Raw genomic sequence first — 25154 nt, forward strand, 5'->3', positions numbered from 1 at the left:
CAGGTAAGTTGAGCGATGCTTTTAAAACATAGTTGCAACTGTGACAAATTGAAGGTCACACTTCAATGACATCACTTCCTTGTAAAAACTTTATTAAGTCAAACCCAACTTCTTCAAGTCCCCACTTGAGAAATGTCCATTCTAAAGCATTTCCCCCCAACAGGTTTAATCATAGAGAGTCATAGAGTCATAGGTGGCTGAATAAAATGTTTACAAGGAAGTGATGTCATTGGAGTGCGGCCTTCTGTTTGTCACAGTTATGGCTCTAAGCCCCTGTACACACGGTCGGACATTCTGCCAACCAAATCTGTCGGATTTTAAACGTCGGACTTTGCCTGTCGGATCTTGTCCGAAACTGTTGCATACACACGGTCGGACTAAGTTGTCGAAAAAATCCGATCATTCAGAACGTGATGACGTAATCTTGTTACGATGGGACTACGTTCAGGCTAGTAGCCAATAGCTTTGATGTAGGAATTTGATCTGAGCATGCGTGGCACTTGGTCCGATCAAAATTCTCTACACATGACCGGAGTATGTTCGATCGAACCAGTTGGTCGGAAAATATTTCCAACAAGTTGGAAAATTGGGTCGGACGGATATTCCGACGGAATCAGTCCGATGCATACCACACACAGTTGGATTATCCGACAACACGGTCCAATAGGACACATTCCGACGGATTCTCCGACCGTGTGTACAAGGGCTAAGAGCTTCTTTAGCCAATACTTAGTGTACCACAGTGACTGTGGAGGGAGATTTGAGACTAGAGCAATGCTCATTTCTTTTGCGTTCTCATTGTTGTTTCAATCGTTTCAAATTTGCTTAGTTTAGTGTGGCTCTATAACACTTGTTATTCTAGCCCGGAAGACTAGGTCGAATGATCTTTCTGACTGACTTTTCAGTGGAGTTCAAACTGACCTTCTGTACGAACAGACTTGCCCACACACGAATGAACTAAGTCCGTTCGAAAGTCCATTAGTTTTGAACGTGATGACGTAAGACAGGATTTAAAAAGAAGTTCAATAGCCAGTAGCCAATAGCTTCCCTTGCGTTGTATTTGGTCCGTTGGACCAGCGTACAGACGAGTGGTTTTCCCTGTAGGAATTGAGTCCGTCAGACAGATTTGAAATGTTCTATTTCTAGGTCCGTTGGATTTTTTTAATGAAAAATTATTGGATTAGCCCACAATCCAACGGACTGATTCCGTTGGACCTAGTCTGCCGGAAAACCCGGTCATGTATATGTGCAGGGCAGGACTTGGGGTGGTGGAAGCCCCTGGGCTTAAGTCACTTTCAGGCCCTACCTTCTATACATTACATCCGTCTGGAAGAAAATCACCTGGCTTTTAGGAAAAAACATAATACCTTCCTCTTTTAGCTGATGATCAAAGCTCGCCACAGCGCCTAGAGGCGATTCAGTTCGCATTGTGCGCTATATAAGTATTTCATTCATTCATTCATTCATACATTACCATATTTATCTGTGTATAATACGCACCTCAAGTTTAGGAGGAAATTTTAAGGAAAAAAACTATTAGAAGGGAAGTTTAAGGAAAACAATTAAATGCCCATCAATGCAGCCTTATCAGTGTCCATCTGCAGCCTTGCCCATCCATCTGCAGCCTTGTCCAGTGTCATTGCAGCCTTGTCAGTGTCATTTGCAGCCTCGTCACTGTAACCTTGTCATTTGCAGCCTTGCCCCAGTGTCATTTGCAGCCTTGTCATTGCAGTCTTTAAGTTTAAAAATGGACCTGCCGACATACAGAGTCCTGTGTATCTCGGCGGCTCTCGGGTTGTCTCTGCGGTGTAATGACATTCAGCATTTTGGTACATTGCACACTCGTCCACAGTAAGGATACCCTAAGAAGGGGTAAATCGGACATGTTACACCCACTAGAGTTTTGCATTTTACACGTATTTATAACAGTAAAGTCAGTTTATATAGTGAAATACAGGACTTAGAACTCCGTCTGACTACTGTGATCTTGAATTTTAAAATCAGCGGCAACCCTGCTCATCTCACAGGTTTACTAATCTGACAGAAGTTCACTGCTTTTAAAATTCGAAATCTAAGTAGTCAGACAGAGTTGCAAGTACTGTGTTTCACTATATACTAACATTAATGTTATAAAAACATCTAAAATGCAAAACTCCGTGGGTGTAACAACATGTCCGCATTACCCTTTCTTAGTGTATCCTTACTGTGGATGAGTGTGGGGTGTAGAAAGATGGCGGTGACGGAACATCACTTCCGTAGCAAACTGTGATGGGTCGCCGAATATGTTATTACTGCGGCTCTCGGGTCCTCTCGCAGTCCCGAGCGGAGCCGAGAGCAGCCGAGTTTACTCGGCTCGGCTCACATTCACGCCCAGTCCCTGTGTTATGTCCATCATAGGGCGGGACTGGGCGTGACTGTGAGCGGAGAGAAGCCGAGTACACTTGGCTATGTATCTCGGCGGAGCTGCGGGGCCCCCTATTGGGCGGGGCCCATGGGCTTGAGCCCAGTTAAGCCCAATGGTAAGTCCGACCCTGTGTATACAGTATAAGTTATACCTTGTGAAAAAAAAGACTAGGCACTTTTAAGATATATTGCTACATATCGGTGTAAAAATGCCTCTGGTATACTGCGAATTTTGGCTCACCATTTTTATCTGCAACATAAACTGTAAGCACACAGTAATGGTATCAATTTCCTTAGACCATACATGCCACCCCCTTACTTACCTAATATTGCATGGAAGATGTTTTTCCATTCTTTGGGATGTTGTAATCTGCTATTATTATTACTATAATGTTATGTTCCAGAGTGTTACAATATTTGTTGTGGAAACAAGTACATGTAGACCTCAGTAGACATAATATAACCCCTTAATGATATGTTGCATTTAAATTGGTCCATTGTTTGAGTTTTATATCCTAGGTTTGGACATTTTCACCTGTAACAAAGGAATAAGAGAAAGCAGTCCCTCTCAGATTGCAATAGTTAATTATTTGTGAAGGTTATGGGTAGCTGGAAAAGGTTATGAATGTTGAAATTTGGGGCTGAAAAAGGGAGGTATTTTAGTATCTGTTTCAGGGAGGGAAAAGCAGATCAATGAAAGTACCCTGTCCTTTTAAGTAGAATATTAACAGAGAATTTCAGTTGTCATGGTACAAAGTGAAGTTTTTACATAGGTTATCTAATTTATGGGGCTTCTTCGGCTCTGGACACATAAATAGTCAGATCACCGTGAAATCAAAGCCGGGAGACCATCATAGCAGCTGGCTGGTTACAATGTGCTTTTGAAGATTTTTTTCTACATTGGATCTGATCATCTGCCACACTCCAGGCTTTTATAGATTGAAATAACTGTTATTTTTTTACAATATGTGCTCTGGAAGCTGTGCTAAATGTCTGGGCATTGCCCTGCTACCTCTAGCTGCCCTCTGCATCCTTGCCAATATCTTGCTGTTTTTTCCCGGAGGAAAAGTTGCTGACAACAATGGGCATATATCGGATGAAGTCTGGTATTTTGGTGGAATACTGGGATCTGGAGTATTGGTAAGAGACATAACATTCGCAGAATTTAGTGAAAAGGCACTAGCAGGTAACTATGATTAATTTGTTCATAGTCAAGCCTGGATGAGCAATGGGGGAGATTTACTAAAACTGGAACACTCAGAATCAGGTGCAGCTGTGCATTGTAGCCAATCAGCTTCTAACTTCAATTTGTTCAGTTAAGGTTTGACAAAAAAAAACCTGGAAGCGGATTGTTTTCTATGCAGAGCTGCACCAGATTTTGCACGCTCTAATTTTGGTAAATCTCCCTGATATGACAATCTGTACATTTTTAGGAACTCTTGTGGGCAGGATATACACTATATTACCAAAAGTATTAGGACACCTGCCTTTACACTCACTTGAACTTTACTGGCACCCCAGTCTTAGTCCGTAGGGTTCAATATCAAGCTGGCCCACCCCTTGCAGCCGTAACAGCTTCAACTCCTCAGGGAAGGCTGTCCACAAGGTTTAGGAGTGTGTCTATGGGAATATTTGACCATTCTTCCAGAAGTGCATTTGTGAGGTCTGGCACTGATGTTGGATGAGGAGGCCTGGTTCGAAGTCTCCACTCTAATTCATCCCAAATGTGTTCTGTTGGGTTGAGGTCAGGACTTTGTGCAGGTCAGTCAAGTTCCTCTACTGCAAATGCACTCATCTATGTCTTGCCCTTGTCTTGGACCTTGCTTTGTGCACTGGTGCGCAGTCATGTTGGAACAGGAAGGGGACATCCCCAAACTGTTCCCACAAAGTTGGGAGCATGAAATTGTCCAAAATGTCTTGGTATGCTGACGCCTTAAGGCCCGATTCACACCTATGCATATTTAGTGCTTTTTGCATTTTGCAGATTTGCACTACAGAAGTTGTTTCATAGGAAACCATGTTAAATGGACTGTAGTGCAAATCTGCAAAATGTAAAAAGCACTAAAAATGCACAGATGTGAATCAGGCCCAAGAGTTCCCTTCACTGGAAGTAAGGGGCCAAGCCCAACCCCTCATCCAAACTCACTCATCTATGTTTTGACCTTGTATTGGACCTTGCTTTATGCACTGGTGCACAGTCATTTTGGAACAGAATGGGGCCATCCCCAAACTGTTCTTACAAAGTTGGGAGCATGAAATTGTCCAAAATGTCTTGGTATGCTGACACCTTAAGAGTTTCCTTCACTGGAAGTAAGGGGCCAAGCCCAACTCCTGAAAAACAACCCCACACCATAATTCCCTCTCCACCAAACTTTACACTTGGCACATGCAGTAAGGCAAGTACCGTTCTTCTGGCAACCGCCAAGCCCAGATACATCCATCAGATTGCCAGACAGAGAGGTGTTATTTGTCACTCCAGAAAACACTTTACACTGCTTTACACCAGTGGTTCTCAACCCTGTTTTCAAATACCCCCAACAGGCCATGTTTGCAGGTTTTCCTTTATCTTGTACAGGTGCTTTAAATCAGAGTCAATGGCTTGGTATTTTGGACAGCTATTTTATCTAAGAGAAATTCCCAAAACATGGCCTGCTGAGGATGCTTGAGGACAGGGTTGAGAACCACTGCTTTATACCGCTGCAGCCGACACTTTGCATTGCACTTGCTGATGTAAGGGTTGAATGCAGCTGTTTTGACATGGAAAATTATTTCATGAAGCTCTCTACGCACTGTTGTTGTGCTAATCTAAAGGCCACATGAAGTTTGGAGGTCTGCAGCTATTGACTCTGCAGACAGTTGATGACTTCTGCAAATTATGAGCTTCAGCATGCGCTGATCCCACTCTGTTATTGCATGCGGCCTATCACGTCATGGCTAAGTTGCTGCTGTTGTTCCCAGTTGCTTCCACTTTGTTATAATTCCACTAAAAGTTGACAGTGGAATATTTAATAGCAAGAACATTTCACAGATAGACTTATTGCGCAGTGCCTATCATGGTACCACACTTGAATTCACTGAGCTCCTGAGAGCGACCCATTCTTTCAAAAATGTTTGTAGAAGCAGTTAGCATGCCTAGGTGCTTGATTCTATACACCTGTGGCCATGGAGGTGGTTGGAACACCTGAATCCAATGCTATAGAGGGGTGTCCCAATACTTTTGTCAATATAGTGTACGTAAACTGCTACTACAGACAAACATGGAATTACTTTGTCTACATGGACTGTGTACTGTACTCATCCACCAATCTCTGACTTTAGTTTATTCACAGAAACCTCCTGGGCATGTGGTTTGACATTATGTTAGGACTGCTTTTAAATTACAACCTACCACTGTTCACGATAATTTGTGAAATAGTTAAGTGGTTTCAAGGAACGTTTACTTTGAAAATCATTAAAGAGGTATTAAACCCTAAAAACAAAAATGTTTTAAATTGCAGCTTACCAATTCTAATGCCCTGTACACACGGTCGGTCATTCCGATGACAAAATCCATCAGATTTTTTCTGATGGATTTTGGCCCAAATTTGTCTTGCATACACATGGTCGCACAAAGTTGTCAGAAAATCCGACCATTCGAGGTGACGTACAAGACATATAATGGGACTATAAAGAGGGCAGTAGCCAATAGCTTTTGTCTCGTAATTTATTATGAGCATGGGTGGCACTTTGTCCTTTGGAAATTGTCTACACATGATCAGAATTTAAACGATCGTATTTTTTTGTCGGAAAGTTTTAGATCCTGCTCTCAAACTTTGTGTGTCGGAAATTCCGACGGAAAAAGTCAGATGGAGCCCACACACAAAAGTCTGACCGTGTGTACAGGGCATTAGATGTGTTGGCTTCATTATTTTAGGCCTTTGTCCCTTTATTTTCACCTGGTGATCCAGCAAATAAGTCTATCGTTTTTGAACTTCCTTTAAAAGACCACCCTGTCCAGCAAAAGTAGTAGTTAGAGGTGTTTACAATGTTTTTTCTTCAGGTACCTTATGTAAAACCTGTATCCCAAAATGAAAAAAAAAAAAAACTCTTTGCTGAACCTGCTCAGTAAGTATTGGTTGGAGATCAGCATTCATTTGTTAATTTAAAGCCGAAAACTGTACTAATTAAACGAAAATTGGACATTGTGTTCACATCCGACAAAAAGTTTAGAGCCTGTACATCAAGTTTTTGTCGAAAGCATCATACTAACGATCAGAAAATGGGCAGATTGTACATCATGCAAAAAAAAACTCAACTCTAAGCTCCATTCCAACTGGTCTGCTTTTGGCAGATACATCTTTTTTTTCCAAGGAAAACACACCAGAACACGTCAGCATGTTGTTCCTAAAGAACCGTCCTAAATTAAATTACTGGGTCGACCTGTCAACACACTCTGCGCAACATCCATCGACTAAAAAATCAGCAGCAGGGGGTTTATAATTGTTATTTGAACAGGGTCTGCATCCAATCAGATGCAGGCACTGTTTGGGTATTCTGACAGCTACTGTAGCTGGCTAAAAAAGAAAAGAAAATGAAACCATGCAACCAGATGTCGCAATATGTGACATCTCATATTAAACCACTGAATAAATAACGACAAGTGTATTATTATTTTTTATTATATTATATAGGATTTATATATAACGCCAACAGTTTGCGCAGCACTTATCAAAATAAAGGCAGACATTACAGTTACATTACAATTTGGTACAAGAGGAATCATAGGGCCCTGCTCATTAGAGCTTACAATCTAAAAAGGGAGGATCAATTGATACAAAAGGTAATAGCTGTGGGGTGATGAGCTGATGGAGGAAGTAAAACAGTGTATTAGTTAGAAGCAGGATAGGCTTCTTTAAGAGAAGGGTTTTCAGGGATCGTCTAAAGATGGATAGATTAAGGGATAGTTGGACATATTGGGGTAGGGAGTTCCAAAGGATGAGAGAAGCTTTGGAGAAATCTTGGAGGTGAGCATGGGAGGAGGTGACAAGGGAGCTAGAGAGCAGGAGGTCTTGGGAGGAACGAAGAGAGCGGTTTGGTTGGTATTTTGGGACTAGGTTTGAGATGTAGCTGGGGACAGAGTTATGGATGGCTTTCTAAATTATTGTTAGTACTTACAATTTTATTCCTTGGGTGAGTGGAAGCCAGTGGAGATATTGGCCGAGAGGGGTGGAGGACACTGAAAGGTTGGTAAGGTGGATGAGTCTTACAGCGGCATTCTTTATGGACTGAAGGGGGGATAGTATATGTAAAGGTAATCCAACGAGGAGTGAGTTGCAGTAGTCGAAGCAAGAGATAACCAGGGAGTGAATTAGAAGCTTGGTGGTGTCATTAGTTAAAGGACGTATTCTGGAAATGTTGCGGAGGCTAAGGCTGATTTGGACAGGGATTGAATGTGGGCCTGAAAGGACAGTTCAGAGTCTAAGGTCATCCCTGGCATGTGGGGACAGACTGATAGATGTGCCATTGATCTTGACAGAGAAGTCAGGGGAAGGGGCATGTGGGGGAGGAAATATTTTGAGCTCGGTTTTAGATAGATTCAGTTTGAGGAAGTGGTTTTACAACCAGGCTGACAGGTCTGTTAGTAAATCAGTGATGCATGAGGAGACTGACAGGGTGAGCTGAGGGGCAGAAGTGTAGCACTGATCAGACTATAGAAATATGAAATTAATACCCAAAAAGAAGCAAAATCGGTTCGAACCTCCAATGATTTAAATATATAAACATAAAGTGAAAAAAAAAAACATGTCAATAATCTGATGTAAATCTATATAATAGTCCACCACGTTCAAATGTGACACACTCGAGTTGGCTTACTAAAGGCAAATAGACTGTGCACTTTGAAAGTGCAGCACACTCTGCAAGTGCAGTTGCTCCAAAGCTTAGTAAATGAGCAGAAGCTCTGCTGACTTCCATCATCCAATCATGTGCAAGTAAAAATGCTGTTTTTTTTAAATTTTCCTTGCACGTGATTGGGTACTCTTTCTAAAGTGAAGCTTTACCTTTACTAAGCTCTGGAGAAACTGCGCTTGCAGAGGGCAACTGCACTTTGCAAAGTGTACATTCGATTTGTCTTTAGTAAATCAACCCCACTGTGACACCAAGATCTTCCATTGCCCTCTCCACTTTGCCTTCACATCACCATAAAACCACAGTAACAGCACTGTACAGAAAATCAGTGATGCACTTCTGATTTGCAGGATGATGTCACCGTGGCCGCACTCCTCAGCTACTAGAATGGCACGTAGGTTCATAGATCATGTGTAAAACTCAGACCCTTAAGTATATAAACTTCTTATTGTGCACATCACCTGTATTTAAATAAAAAGTAAAAAATGCATATGAGAATTATTGTTTTTAGATCACCTAGAAGTTTGGTATTTCAAGACTTGTTTGCTTGGGTATCAATCATTATGTAATAAACGTGTACCATAAATTTACTTTAGATGGTGTTTCCAGCTTTGGTGTTTCTTGGGCTAAAGAACAATGACTGCTGTGGCTGTTGTGGCAATGAGAAATGTGGAAAGAGATTTGCGGTAAGGGAAAAACCATGCATATGTTATTGAATGATCAGTATGCTTTACTTCTTCCAGAAGAGGATGGGAAAAAAAAAAAAAAATTGATATGGCCTTCTACTCAAATAACTACCTAGATCAGCCATTCTCAACCAGTGTTCCATGGAACCCTACAGTTCCTCTAGCAGGGATCTCCAAACTACGGCCCTCCAGCTGCTTTAGAACTACACGTCCCATGAGGCATTGTAAAACTCTGACATTCATAAACATGACTAGGCATGATGGGAATTGTAGTTCCTGAACAACTTGAGGGCCATAGTTTGGAGACACTTGCTCTATAGGTTGGTATGAGTTACTTGAGCTGCGGCTGATTGAGTTATCGCTTAAGGGTGACTGAATATTTTCACGTACAATACCACTTGGCAGAGCCAGTAGCATGACACCAATGATCTCTTTAGAGCTGTCTGTACAAGTGACATTCTGATCACCACTGTAAGGTTGGCATTCTTTCCACTGACCGCCAATGTAAGGGATATTCTTCCCTCAGTCTAATCCCAATTATTTAATTTTAGCTGGTGTTCCCAGAGATCTAAAAATGATTTCAAGGGTTTCTCTGGGGTAAAACAGTTGACAAATGCTGACCTAGGTGTTTAATGGACAATTATGCGCTTCTTCACCTCATTGGCTTGAAGGAACCGTAGAAATCTATGTGGCATGTAGTATGTAAAACTAGGCAAGTTTACCGCCTCCTGATCCTTTCGATCTTATGACTTCTTACCTGCCACTAGTATCAGTAATTCGATTTTTAGTAAGGAAAAACGAACGTGTCAGATATCACAAATATGTACAACTTTTCAGGGTTTTGTCTGACCTTGCATCCCCGAATTGCTTTAAATCAGTTTAAAGCTATTTATTGGTGATAACACAGAACTATGGGGAGAAAATGGAGGGGGGGGCCGGTTAGGTTACTCTTTCATAGGAAAAGGAGCCAGGAGAGCTGCACAGTTGTACAGTGTCTTCTCCTGTACTGAAAACTTAACCTGATTTCCCTGAATACTGTAAGCTTCTCACAGATTGCATTCGAACAGGGTCTCAAACTGGCAGCCCTCCAGCTGTTGTTAAAGTCCCATCATGCATCTACGAGACATGCTTGTAATTGGCAGCCTTGCAATGTCTCATGAGATTTGTAGTTTCACAGTAGCGGAGATCCGCCAGTTTGAAATCCCTGCATTATAATCTGTAGCAAGTCAGGTGTAGGCCCAGCATCATGTTTGGACATTACCTGTAGCAGTCTGCATGCAAATGCAGCCTGTCTAGGATTGCCAATCCCACAGACTGACACCCACCCATCGAGGCATTTTGATATGTGCATAGCTACTCCCAAAAGCCAGCCTACTGCTTGCTTTGGAGTTAAGGTTTCATGAGAGAAATACTGAGTTAAGGTGCTGTGATGTTTCCAGGAGCTTTTTACAACCCCAGTAAGCTACCCCAACCATCCATGATCTTCCTGCAATTGCAGAGATAGGCACAGTGACCCATTGATGACATCACTGGGTCTCAAATAAGGCATGTAATGAAAATGGAAAGATTTTATTTGAAATGTCATTAGTATGTTACTTAGGTGCTAATGGAGGAACCTAAGGAAGACAAAAAAAAGCAGGGTAAACTTCAGAATGTATTTAGAATTAGAACATATAAGCAAAAAAGAACATTATTATTTATAAATGCTCATTTGATTATAAAAACAAGGCACGTCCCATTCAGGATTTAAAATGAACTGCTGCCTGGTCTTCAGAAAATACTACTTACTATTACTACTTAATATTACTTACCTGAAAAGGTCAATTGCCTGACTGTCACTCTGAAATGTCAGCTTCGGTCCTTTGTGGTCATTGACCTGAAACATGTACAGTGGTGAAGTCATAGTGAAGCCAGAATATCTCATCTCATACTTGTTCCAGGTCAGTGACCATGACCAACCTATAGAAGTCAGTGACAATCAAACAAGCGGTAACCTACATATTTTTTCCTAATATGGGTTCACCTTAAGGAGACTAATTTATATATAGGGGAGATTTACTAAAACTGGAGCACTCAGAATCTGGTGCAGTTGTGCATGGTAGCTAATAATTTTCTAACTTCAGTTTGTTCAATTAAGCTTTGACAATACAACATGGAAGCTGAAGAAGTTTGCAAAGAGAAAATGTACTTTTCAGGCATATATATTTTTATCAATTAAATGCATACATCTGTATTTAGACACATCTAAAAAGCACACCATTTAAAATTAAGTCGTATCAAAATTTGTATATCCATTCATTGATTTTGAAAAGTGTACTAATTTCACCCATAGGATTTGCTAACTGCAATTAGATTGATATGATGTCCAACTATATGCAAACATTGGATCCACCAGAGCATTTCTGCTAGGCACAAATATTCTCCACACATACTGGTGCCTCCATATCTGCTTTTTGGTCCGCATCCGTGCCTGATGATCCCAGTTTCCAATTACCAGCTTTTTTGTATTTAGATACTAACCTATACATCCGCTTAAGCTCCTGAGGAAGTGCTTTTGAGTGCAAAACTGGTTGAGCAGAAACTATCTACCCTAGGCTGCAGCAGTTCCCTATTGTCACTGTACAGATTATCTATTGGTGTCATTCGCAATTATACCTCATGTCGGAGAAGTTAGCAAATCCTATGGGTGAAATTAGTAGACTTGTGTAAATCAATGAATGGATATGCAATTTTTGATATGACTTTACTGTAAATATTGTTCTGCTTTAATATAGATATGTCTAAAGAAAGATGTATGCATTTTTTTTTTATTGTCCAAAAACAACTTTTTTTTACTGTCAAATTTACAAGTAAGATCCCAGTTAGCGGTAACGGTGGAGCTGAACAGTGTTGTGCCTTCTCCAGGCTGCACGACGTGAGCCACCAATGGTACGATGGAACTTGTGACCTTTGCAAAGACCAGGGCTTTTTTTGCCAGCGGTATATGTGTTTGAAAAGTAAATTTTCTCTTTGCAAACTTCTTGGATTTGATAGGACATGGCACAGCATATCGTACTTGTGTCCAAAGTGCCACCCTGTGATGTCACTATTTATTCTGTTTATTAAAACCTGAAAGTTGATTGGTTTCTATGCAGAGCTGCACCAGATTTTGCATGCTCCAGTTTTAATAAATCACCTCCACAGTGTTATAAAAAATAAAATAAAAACTTAAAAAATAAACAACACAAATTTCCTTTATTGTTATTCTCAGTACTGATAAGGACACCATGGGGTTGATTTGCTAAAACTTGAGAGTACAAAATCTGCTGCAGTTCTATACAAATCAGCTTCCAGGTTTTTTTTTGTCAAAGCTTAAATTAACAAGCTGAATTTAGAAGCTCATTGGCTGCTATGCACAGTTACACCAGATTTCGCACTCTCCAGTTTTAGTAAATCAACCCCCTGTGTTTTTAAACTTTTCGAATATTACCGTATCTGTAGCAAGGAACATTAACCATGTATCTTTTCTTTTTTTTTAGATGTTTTCATCTCTTCTTTTTGCTGCCATTGGGTTTGTGGGAGCCAGCTACAGCTTTATAATATCTATAGTTGGCATACACAAAGGCCCCAAATGTGATATAGGCTATGGAAACTGGACATATGCTTTTGAAGGGGGGTAAGTAAATATGTTAGTGGTCTGAGTAGCGAAATTATTTGGAAGATGGATGTGTTGTTTAGAGGGAACTGTTTTGTGTTTTTCTTTGTTTCAGTACTACAATAAGCTAAGTCATTTTAAAACTTTTAAATGCTTGTATATGTAGGATGAAGTCCTCACACTCTTGAGATTTAGGTGACAAAAACAAATACCCAGTTTTACATTTATTTATCCAAAATTGTTAAAAAAATAAAAACAATAAAAAAATGTGTATAGATGTTTAAAGTGTATCTAAACTCAAAAACAAATATGTAATATATTGCAACTTACCAGGCATTTAGATGTGGTGACTGCATTGGTTTTCTTTTTTTTATGTTCAAAATTTTTTTTATTAGAGTTTTCCAAAATTTGAAAGGTAGATAATAGAACACATGGACAGCCTTATGCGATGGTTATTATGATACCAAAGACAAACAGGGACCAAAGAAGAATTTCTCATTGTAAGCTATCAGAGGTCTCATTTCAGAAGATATAACAATTATGAGAAAGGCTGATAATAACATCCATGTAACCATAAATCCAAAAAAATTAAAGAGGAGTATAGAAGAATTCCACAGAAGGAAGCCAAAAGAAAAGGGAGAGAGAAGAGAAGCAGGGAGGATGAAGGATAAAACAGGAAAGCTGGGGATCACAGTCATAGTAAGCGGCTGGCAATTACATTTGGGAAGGAGGTAGGGGTACCTTCATATAGGTTGCCCATAGTTCCCAAGTTTACTTGAACAAAGCTTGTTTATCATTGATCACACTAGCAACTGGTTATTTGACCATAATCCAGGACACCTTGTGTTTCAAATGGCAGATGGAGACAGAGTACTTCTAGGATCCCGCAATAGTGATATTGACTGCCTAAAGTATACAGTAAAGTAAACCAAGCACCGCATAGAGCGTGATAATTTTGGTGGGGAGTCATTGAGCAGACCAATATTTTTTATTATATATAGTGCCAACAGTTTGTGCAGTGCTTAACAAAATGAAGGCAGACATTACGGTTACATTACAATTTGATACAAGAGGAATCAGAGGGCCCTGCTCGCTAGAGCTTACAATTTAGGAGGGAGAGTTAACACTGGAACACAGCGCCGTAGGTAGGTCTTTCTGCCAATATACACTGCCTGTAGACTCACTGTTACGCTAAACCCTCCCTGACAATGTTGTTGACCCCCCCATGTATAGCTGTGCATTGCTGAAAGTTAGAATTAAAAAAATGGCTACTTGATCATCTCCTGTAGTTGCATCCGCAGTCTGGTAATCTCCTGTAGTCGCATCTGCGGTCTTGTCATCTCCTTAGCAACATCCGCAGTCTGGTCATCTCCTGTAGTGGCTTCCGCAGTCTGGTCATCTCCTGTAGTCGCATCCGCAGTCTGGTCAGCTGTCATCTGTCTCTGGTTATTTCCTGTAGTCACATCGGCAGTCTCTGGTCGTCTCCTGTAGTCTCATCCACATTCTGGCCATCTCCTCCTACTTGATCATCTCCTGTAGTTGCATCCGCAGTCTAGTCGTCTCCTGTAGTCGCATCTGCGGTCTTGTCATCTCCTGTAGTCACATCCACAGTCTAGTCATCTTCTATGCTCACATCCGCAGTCTGGTCATCTCCTGTAGTTGCATCCACAGTCTGGTTATCTGTAGTCGCATTCGCAGTCTCTGGTTATTTCCTGTAGTCGCATCTGTAGTTTCTGGTCATCTCCTGTAGTCGCATCCGCAGTCTGGTCATCTCCTGTAGTCGCATCCACAGTCTGGATATCTCCTGTAATCGCATCCATAGTCTGGTCATCTTCTGTAGTCACATCCGCAGTCTGGTCATCTCCTGTAGTCGCAATCACAGTCTACTTAAAAGTAGTACCTGCTGTTGCACTGCACAAATCACTTTATTACACTTTATTTATGATATCTCTGGCTATGCATATTTATTGAATCCATATTGAGCACTAGTTTTGATTGGCTGCGTGCTTCTGTTTGGGCCTGGCACACACGCACAATCACACATGATGATGACTTAAACGTTTTAGGTCATCATCAGGTGTGATTGTGCGTGTGTGCCAAGCAGAAGCAGCCAATCAAATATAGTGCTCAGTATGGATTAAATAAAAATAGATATCATAAATAAAGTGTAATAAAGTGATTTGTGCAACAAGCTCATTAAACAATCCACATTCAGTGAATGTAGACTGTTTAATGAGCAGGGGCGGACTGACCCATCGGGCACTTGGGCACTTTATGTAGTGCCAATCCATAATTTGTTACCGTATATACTCGAGTATAGGCCGACCCGAATATAAGCCGAGGCCCCCAATTTACCCCCAAAAAAACTGGCAAACTTATTGACTCGTGTATAAGCCGAGGGTGAGACATGCCTGTCCATCCCTGTGTGTGTGTCCGTCCATCCCTGTGTGTCCGTCCATCCCTGTGTGTCCGTCCATCCCTGTGTGTCCGTCCATCCCTGTGTGTCCGTCCATCCATCCCTGTGTGTGTGTGTGTCCATCCATCCATCCATCCCTGTGTGTGTGTGTCTCCATCCATCCATCCATCCATCCATCCCTGTGTGTGTGTGTCTCCATCCATCCATCCATCCATCCCTGTGTGTGTGTGTGTCTCCATCCATCCATCCATCCATCCCTGTGTGTGTCTCCATCCATCCATCCATCCCTGTGTGTGTCTCCATCCGTGTGTGTGTGTGTGTGTGTGTGTGTGTGTGTGTGTGTGTGTGTGTGTGTGTGTGTGTCCAGCCTACCTTTGTCCCGAGCCTCCGTCCCGTGCCTTGCCTCCTTGCCTCCGTCCCGTGCCGTGACTTGCCTCCTTGCATCCGTCCCGTGTCGTGCCGTGCCTTGCCGCCGCCGTCCCGTCCCGTCCCGTGCCGTGCCTTCCCTTGCCTCCGTCCCGTGCCCTCTTCGTCGGCGGCCATTGTAAAGTTCAAAAGCTGCGCCGCCGCCTTCGCCTGTGATAGGCGGAACACTGAATTTCCCAGCAGCCTGTGTTCCGCCTATCACAGACGTCGTATCATCCTCGTCCGTAGTACGAGGATGATACGATGTCCGTGATAGGCGGAACACAGGCTGCTGGGAAATTCAGTGTTCCGCCTATCACAGGCGAAGGCGGAGCCGGAGGCGCGGCTTTTGAATAGAATGGCCGCTGTCTGTCTGCTCGACACGCTGATCGAGCGGGCAGACAGCGATGACTCGAGTATAAGCCGAGGGGGGCACTTTCAGCCTCAAAAAAGAGGCTGAAAATCTCGGCTTATACTCGAGTATATACGGTAATTGAACGATTAAAGAGCTTGACTTGTAGTTTTTTTTTTTTTTTTGACAGGGGCGCAGTTTCAGTGCTTGACATAGGCGCCATTTTGACTAGATATACCTCTGCAGATTGGGGTAGGGAGTTCCAAAGGATTTTTTTTTTTGACAGGGGCGCAGTTTCAGTGCTTGACATAGGCGCCATTTTGACTAGATATACCTCTGCAGATTGGGGTAGGGAGTTCCAAAGGATGGGAGAAGCTCTAGAGAAATCCCGGAGGCGAGCATGGGAGAAGGTGACGAGGGAGATAGAGAGCAGGAGGTCTTGTGAGGAGCGAAGAGAGCGGTTTGATTGGTATTTTGAGACTAGGTTAGTGATATAGCTGGGGGCAGAGTTATGGATGGCTTTGTAAATTATTGTTAGTACTTTGAATTGTATTCGTTGGGTGAATGGAAGCCAGTACAGGGATTGGCAGAGAGGGGTGGAGGACACTGAAAGGTTGGTAAGGTGGATGAGTCTTACAGCAGCATTCATTATGGACTGAAGGGGGGGATAGCCAGTCTATGTAAAGGTAATCCAATGAGGAATGAGTTGCAGTAGTCGAGGCGAGAGATAACCAGGGAGTTAATTAGAAGCTTGGTGGTGTCATTGGTTAAAAAGGGGCGTATTCTAGAGATGTTGCAGAGGCTAAGGCAGCGTGATTTGGACAGGGATTGGATGTGGGCCTGAAAGGACAGTTTAGAGTCTAAGGTTACCCCTGGCATGTGAGGACAGACTGATAGTTGTGCCAATGATCTTGACAAAGAGGTCAGGGGAAGGGACAGGTGGTGGAGGATATATTATAAGCTCGGTTAAGAAATATTCAGTTTGAGGAAGTGGTGTGACATCCAAGCTGATATGTCTGTTAGTAAATCAGTGATGTGCGAGGAGACTGATGGGGTGAGCTAAGGGATAGAGAGATAAATTTGGGTGTCATCGTCATATAAATGGTAGCAACCCAGGGAGGATGTATATATCGAGAATAGTAAAGGTCCAAGGACAGAACCTTGGGGGACCCCAATGGTAAGAGGTGTTGGAGAAGAGGAAGTGGAGTTAAAGGTGACATTGAAGGTGCGGTGAGATAGGTAAGATTCAAACCAACAAAGAGCACAGCCATGGATACCGAGCAAATTATGTTTTTTGATACTCAACTGTATCAAAGGCAGCTTAGCAGTCCAAGAGTAATGCCACATACAGATGATCGGACATTCTGACAACAAAACCATGGATTTTTTTCCAACGGATGTTGGCTCAAACTTGTCTTGCATACACACGGTCACACAGATCTTGTCAGAAATTCTGAACATCAAGAACGTGGTGACATACAAGATGTACAATGAGCCGAGAAAAATGAAGTTCAATAGCCAGTGTGGCTCTTCTGCTTGATTCCGAGCATGCATGGACTTTTGTGTGTCAAAATTGTGTACACACGCTCGGAATTTCCAACAAGTTTTGTTGTCGGAAAATTTTAGAACCAGCTCTCAAACATATTTTGTCGGAAGTTCCAACAGCAAATGTCCGATGGAGCATACACACTGTCGAAATTTCAGACAACAAGCTCACATCGAACATTTGTTGTCGGAAATTCTGATCGTCTGTACGTGGCATTAGCGTACGGAATAATGACTGTTGGTTTTAGCTGTTATTAAGTCGTGCCATTCATCCACGACCATCACCTCATGTTGCAGCGTGATAATGCACGACCCCATGTTGCAAGGATCTGTAAACAATTCCTGGAAACTGAAAACATCACAGTTCTTGCATGTCACCCATTGAGCATGTTTGGGATGCTCTGGATCGGTGTATACGATAGCGTGTTCCAGTTCCTGCCAATATCCAGCAACTTCACACAACCATTGAACAGGAATGGACTAACATTCCACAGGCCACAATCAACCGGTTTTCGGACCCCCTCCCCCCCCCAATACAGTAAAACTGCACATCTTAGAGTGGCCTTTTGTTGTGGCCAACCTAAGGCACACCTGTGCAATAATCATGCTGTCTAATCTGCATCTTGATATGCCACACCTGTGAGGTGGATGGATTATCTCAGCAAAGGAGAAGTGCTCACTAACACAGATTTAGACAAATTTGTGAACAATATTTAAGAGAAATAGACCTTCTGTATACATAGAAAAAGTCGTAGATCTTTGAGTTCAGCTCATGATAAATAGGGGCAAACACAAAAGTGTTGCATTTATAATTTTGCTCAATGTATATGTTAAGTATTCCAAATAATAACAACTTTTTATTATTATTTAATGTTGTCAGTGTTTGTTTCATATGAACCTTTTATTTGGATTTTTTTTTATATATATCATAAACGATTCTTCAAAATATTGAAATATTGAAATATCTCTAGTTTCATACAGTATAAACATTGAGGACACCAAATGATTATTATTTTTTCACATTCCAAACAAATCAAATAACTACAATTATGTTTTTAAAGAAACCACCTGGGGAACCCAGGCATATGGAGTAAGTGCGTCGCACCTCCTGAAATCGTGCCGTGGAACCTGACTCTTTTCAGTTTGCTGCTCATCATGAGTGCGGTCCAGGCTGTTCTCTGTGCTATCCAAGCTATTAATGGCATCCTTGGGACATTTTGTGGAGACTGCAGGCGCTCTGGATGTTGTGGGGTAGGTAAAATCATTTCTCATTATATTGGTGTCAACAGTTATTTATCAGCTACCATCCAATATGTATTTGTAACAAGTGTAGCAATATTTATTTGTAGTGATTTTTGAAAAGACAAATGCTGAAGCAGATCTTCAATAAAAAAAAATGACTTGCTAACAGTATAATTTTGCTTTCATCTATGTGAACTTTAGTGGAATTTGAATAAAATATATTAAATTGACTGTCATATTTCTGGTATGGAGAGCCCAGCCCTTTCAAGCACATGCTATGGTTTTCCTTGGCATTGCCTAAAAAATAGTTTTACTTACCTGATCCACCTCTTTCTCAGTAGATGGTGCTCCCCCACACCTTGGCGGTGGCCTGTCATCACATCCAATGCAGGGCTATTGACCCTGCTGTTTTAGTCTTGATGATATCAGGACCCTAGACTGCTAGAGTGTGGGGGAGAAGAGGCTGTGGGGACCAGTCTAGCTGCAAGGAGGAGCAGAGGATTGGGTAATTCAATTTTCCTTTTTTTTGTTCACCTAGACCAGGGGTTTCAAACTGGTGGCCCTCCAGCTGTTACAAAACTACAAGTCCCATGAGGCATTGCAAGGTTGACAGTTATAAGCATGACTCCTACAGGCAGAGGCATGATAGGGCTTGTAGTTTTGCAACAGCTGGAGGGCCACCAGTTTAAGATCCCTGACCTAGACCTTCAGGCGTAAGAATAGAGAAGACATAATTGGTGTGGATCTGGGAATTAGCTATCACTGCCAACATGTGGCCAGTTTTTTCTCCTTTCTCAAAATATCGACATTTGGAAAAAACTGTGCACGTTCAGCTTTGTCCAAAGCCACCCGATTGTATAGTTGTTGTACATCCTTCCAATTTGAATAGGGAATAGGGCTCTGAACATATTGGTCTTCCTTTTGTTGCACCTCTGCTGCAAGAAGGGTTTCCCACTCTCTACTAGATTTAGCCTTCATAGTATCCCACACCTGTTGAAAGGCAGATTGAGCATTATGAAGAAATAATTAAATTAGGGCCTGTCGTAAGGAGTTAACCCATGGTAATACTCGTAACCAGAAGGCGTTAAAATGCCAATTGGGCCAATTTGTGAATTTCTCCTCTCCATGCATTCTGGGAGGCCAAGAATCCACACGTTGTTCCTACTAAGTCTATTTGTGAGGTCAATCAAGGGGTTAGAGTGGCGATTCGATTGTAATACCATCACTTTGAAGTCACGCTGCCTAGGAGCCATCTCATCCTGAATATTCCTAACCTGACCCTCTAATGCAATCCTCTGGTGCGCTCCTACAACTTCTGCATATCATGACGCATGATAGTGACCTCCTCACACAGGTGTTGAAACTGGGTGAACAGAGTGGACAAGGTGGTATTTCAAGACTGCACGGCCATAAACACATCCTTAAGAGTCGATTCTCCTTCTCTGAGCAGGCTGTGTGTGTTGAGTGCTGGCAGGCCAGGCTTCATCCTCCTCCCCGGCTGCAGTCTCCCAGTCTGTGTGCCTAGCTCCCCCCATTACTTCAGGATGATCTTTAGCCATTGGTTGCACTATGGTCCCAGGCTCTGCAAAAGCAGATGCTAGCATGCAAGGTAGCACAGTAAAGTTTGAGGCTGGAACCCAGTTGAATCACTCTAGTTTTGCCGCTGATTCCATGCCACTATCTTTGGCTTGGAAGTGTGGTGGGAGTGGGATGGCACCATCTTGTGAGCCAGGGGTCTGGCGCCACTCCGTCCTCTTTATTTCTCTGTGTCATCACTCTGGTGATCGGTCCATGTTGCGAGGTAATCCTGCAAAGCAAGCCTCGGGGATAGTCTTCATATTGACAAGTATTTTTTATACCATGTGGACAGCCCTTTAAATTCTACTTCATACATTGTTATTATTTATCTTTTAATAATGAATTAGTATTATTATAAGTACCATACCCTCATGACCTTTTCTTAATTCTCACACAGGGTGAAGGAACAGTTTAACACCCAGGAATTATGAACTGCTGTAAGAGACTGTTCGAGTGTCAATTTACCATCAAAACAAGGAAGTTTAGGAATGAAGAGCCCAGAAACAGCTCTGACTATATCATAGCATTGTGTACTTAACTTTAAAATGACGAAGAGGCACTCTTATTGTATAGTTCTAGAACCTCTCAATGCCCAGCACCACCCTTCCATATATCCAAATACAGATTGAATAAACTCTAGTTGAATCTACCCCAGTATGGATGGTCCAGATATGCAATGCTTACCTCCCGGGTTCTGGCCATGACTCTTATGTTTGTGGTATTATCTTTTCTGATATTTATTTACAAAGATATTCAGATTGATGTTCAGGTATCTTTTGCCATGTGCCTTGCTTTGAGAATTGACATAATTTCTGTCTGTTTTCCCCCTACCTCATTCTTAATGAAGTTCAATGTTGTGGACTTTATCACAAAAAAGTATTAATATGTCACCAATGCAGTATGGGAAGCTGAAAGCGAGAAGCAAACTAGTTGCAAGCTAGTGTCTTTCTGACACTTCTAGCTCTCTGAGAACAGATACATTACTAAAGCCCAGCTGAAGTTTCAGTTTTTGTAGTCAGATAGACATTGGACTAACAACCTCCATTTCCATTGTCTTACCTTTGCTTTCCATTTACAGCAGTTGTGCAGGGTCCAAATATGACTGTGCAGTCCAATAGGCAACAGAGTAAGAACTTGTACATTTAGTAATCAGTACTCAGTAACAAAACCAGTCAGCTACATCTAATCTTTTCCTCTGCGATTTAACTATGTGTGGGGAATTGCTTTTTCTCTGCTATGCCAACACAGCACTGAAGTGGGAGACCAGAGCACATTTTTACTGATAGAAAAAAGTATTTAACTGTTTTGTACCATTGTACTTTTTTAAATACCACAGTAGAAATAGCCATTGGGGTCAGTGTATCCAGTAATAGTGTACCACGCCATTGCAGACACAATGTACAGAGCTGTTCCAAGCAGCTCTATGCCTTGTAATTAAAAAATGTGCCACTGTTTACATTCAAGATCTCTACCTACTTCTTACAAAGGAAGAAGAGGAATCGTCATTTATGAATGGGAAATGAATGGATGGATCAACAGAAACAGGGATTTTTTTAACACAGATACCCAACCCCCCTTCCACTCCCCTCTACACATCTGATCTCCAGTCTGTCTCTGTATATGACCTGTATATTAACCCTTCACCTCCCTTACCCTGCGCATTAACCACTGCAATTCCATCCTCCCACTGTATGTGACCTGTATATTTACCCTTTTACCTCCTTCTCCCTCTGTGCATTACCAAGCTCCATATTTTAAACACCTTAATACCAACATGTTTCAAATACCAGTAAAGTTGTGGAAATTGGGATGGCTACTTTCCAAACAGCGTTTATTTTGGAAGTAAATAAGGCGGCCTGTTAGGTGCTGTTTCTAAGCGTCAGATCCTGCCAACATCCCTATGAATACATAGATGCACATGATTTGAACCCCAATGGGACATTTTAGGCAGAATGCACAAATGCAATAAAGTAAAAAGTACAATAACTTTATTTGCATACAGCAATAAAAAAACAACCAAAAGGTCATATTGTTAATATAGTCAATTAACAATAATTGGCATAATAATATACAATACTTGAGCAGACACCCTGCTACTCTTGGTACTGGGGCACCAGACCGGCCTTTGGTGGTGTATGGCTAGATCTTTTGAGGTGTTTCCAGGACATCCCAACGCGTTTTGTAACTATGTTTATTCCTTCTGAAGGGAAAGAGGAGGGTGCCCAAGTCTATAATATAATTGCAATGTTGTAAGTATATACATAATGTCATAACAACGGGTGGGTTACATTAAGGCTGATATTCATCTTGTACTCACATTGTATCATTGTAAGGAAGCATATATTAGCAAGCTTATCCGGGATGTGTCATACTGCCTCCCACCAGCCAAAGGGAAGAAAAATAGATGCAACCATGCTGCTAGAAAAAAAAAATGTTTTTTGTTTTTTTTTACCAGTGGCTGGACTATGTAATCCTTGCAGATGGTCCCCATGGTGCCTGTTTCTAGCAGTGTGGATTCATCTATTCCCCCTTCCTCTTCTTCCCTTGGGCTGGTGGGAGGCTGTATGACACATCCCAGTGAATCTTGCTAATAAGTGCCTCCTTACAATGATACAGTGTGAGTATCCTCCTTAAAGTAACCTACCTGTTGTTATGACATTAATTATGCATATACTTACAACTTTGCAATTATATTATAGGCTTGTGCACATCCTCTTCCCTGAAGAGGGAATAAACATAGTTCTGAAACGCGTTTGGAATGTCCTGTGCACACCTAAAAGGATCTGACCACACACCACAAAAGGCCAGTCTGATGCTCCAGTACCAAGAATAGCAGGGTGTCGGCTCAAGTATTTTATAGTATTATGCCAATTGTTTTTAATTGACTATTTTTCCATTGTGACTTTTACCATTTTTTTCACTGCTGTATGAAAATAGAAAATAAAGTTTTTGTACTTTTTACTTTATTACATTTATGTATTACCTGCCATTCTGCCTAAAAAGTCCCATCAGGGTGCAAATCATGTGCATCTAGTTATTTTGGAGGTATTCATAATGTTCTGATATTTTTATTTGATGTTTAGAACAGATACTTAAGGACATTTTTTTTTGGACTTTTTCCTTTACATAGTAAAAAATAAAAAATAAATGGTTATTAAATACCACCAAAAGAAAGCTCTATTTGTCTCAAAAAATTATATAACATTCATTTGGGTACAGTGTTCCATCGCTTAATAACTGTAAGACTATCATAGCACTAAAAACGCTAAGAAAGCTTGGTAATGCAGGGGTATTACAGGCTGGTGCTCAAGAGCTTAAGCAGATATGGGTTACAAATCATAATATATGGGGATACAGCACTATAAAGTGATAGAAAGGTATGAGAATTCAGTTGGACTTCATAAAAAAATCAGATTTTTACATTACCAACTCCATATGCTGCCACATAATGTCTGTCTTCAATGCATGTAATACTGTATATGACTGGTACAATTGATAAGCAATTAATCCCATTTACAAAAACATTTGCAAATAAAAATGTGTGTGTTCCCCATAGCAATCAATAAACTCTAGCTGAAGGTTTTAAAAATGATGTGAGTGTACATGGTTAATATACTCTTCTACAGAAATGTTATCATTATGAATTAATACCACTGCACTGTAGCGGGATGACATCTTACATTTTTTTTACAAGGGCAAAGATCAAGGATCATGGCTATTTGCAGTAACCAGGGGTAACCAGATCAGTTCACTTTACCCAATGCTCTTTGTTTTTTTCAAACAAAAATATTGTAAATTCATGGGTAGTCAGGGTGTTTTATTCACATTACAAAAACAAACTCAGGCGATTTTAAACCCAAAAGGAAACATTTATTATATTACAGCTTACCAATTTTTAGATGTGATGGCTCTATTATTTTTATTTTTTTAGGCCTTGTTTTTTCTATTTTCATCTGGTGATCCAGGCAGCAAGTCTGTTGCTTTTCAAAACCTCAAGCTCTGCAACAGAATGTATCAATTTACATGAATGAGATAAATTACTTAACACTGGCAGGGGTGTAAAATGATGATGTAGGACTAGGAAGGATGATCTTCACAAAGGTTGTTGCTCTTAAAGAATCTTCATGTCATTGAAAAGCCACAGTGTACAAAGGCAGATAAAATCAGTTGACGTGTTTCAGCCTATGAGGCCTTAGTCATAACCCACGTGGTAATGACTAAGGCCTCAGCGACTGTGGATCGAGCACCCAGGAGCTCTGCCATTGATGTGTTGTATGGGTAGTAGCACTGATTTTTATGTTTGCATTTTAAAATGATGAGCATTTATTTATTTGTGTAAAAACCTTTATCCCAAAAGGGAAAGAATGGTTTGCTGTAACTGATTATAGTGTGAGCTGGAGTTTGGCTTCAATTTGTTGGTACAACAAACAAAAGAACCACGCTGCTCACAGGTGAGCCGGTGTCCTATCATATAGAGTCCCCCATCGGATAGTGTCTGCTGTGTACTGCACAAATGCGCAGTACACAGCGCACACAGATTCCGAAAATAGCCAAAGATGAATGGCGCCTGCGCCGTGAGTCCAGGTTCTAGCCCCACCATCCAAGTGGACATAGCCGACGCAGCGAGGCTGAGCCCGCGAGAGGCCCTCTAATTTTGCCAGCCCTATGTTTGCTTGGATGGTGGGGCTACCACCTCGACTCACGGCGCAGGCGCCGTTCATCTTCGGAGATTTTCTGAAGCTTCTTATGCTCCGTACTGCGCAAGCGCTGTGCATGAGCAGTACGGTGCGGACAGTATCCGATGGCAGGACACTATATGCCAGAACACCGACTCCAACACCATTATCATCTCACTGCAGGATGCTTGCCCAGTCGCAGCTGAAGCAATAATGAAAAGAAAATCCGGATGGCTGTACACCAAACTGATATCCAAATAACTTTATTTGCATAAAACCATGAAGAACATAAAGAGCACTACAAGAACATGAAAAAAAAAAACACTGCTAG

General features: G+C 41.5%; 1 protein-coding gene across 1 annotated transcript; it reads left to right on the forward strand.

Annotated features, from left to right (window-relative positions):
* Window positions 1-3152: 3152 nt before the first annotated feature.
* On the forward strand, window positions 3153-23739 carry LOC143988591 (transmembrane 4 L6 family member 4-like). The gene is made up of 6 exons (XM_077488271.1): window positions 3153-3543; window positions 8886-8975; window positions 12494-12630; window positions 18389-18578; window positions 20545-22764; window positions 22847-23739. Exons 1-5 carry the CDS (start codon window positions 3370-3372, stop codon window positions 20560-20562), a joined length of 609 nt encoding a protein of 202 aa, XP_077344397.1. The 5' UTR covers window positions 3153-3369; the 3' UTR covers window positions 20563-22764; window positions 22847-23739.
* Window positions 23740-25154: the final 1415 nt, after the last annotated feature.

Source organism: Lithobates pipiens, unplaced genomic scaffold, assembly GCF_037356315.1.
Source record: "Lithobates pipiens isolate NorthernLeopardFrog02 unplaced genomic scaffold, aLitPip1_a1.2 Scaffold_18, whole genome shotgun sequence".
Lineage (NCBI taxonomy): Eukaryota > Metazoa > Chordata > Amphibia > Anura > Ranidae > Lithobates > Lithobates pipiens.

Bases quoted from the DNA above. Each gene is read 5' to 3' on its own strand.
- LOC143988591 (XM_077488271.1), top strand. From the start codon at position 3,370: ATGTGCTCTGGAAGCTGTGCTAAATGTCTGGGCATTGCCCTGCTACCT. The intron at 3,544-8,885 runs GTAAGAGACATA...AATTTACTTTAG, and splicing joins TACTGGGATCTGGAGTATTG to ATGGTGTTTCCAGCTTTGGT. The intron at 12,631-18,388 runs GTAAGTAAATAT...ATGTTTTTAAAG, and splicing joins ACATATGCTTTTGAAGGGGG to AAACCACCTGGGGAACCCAG.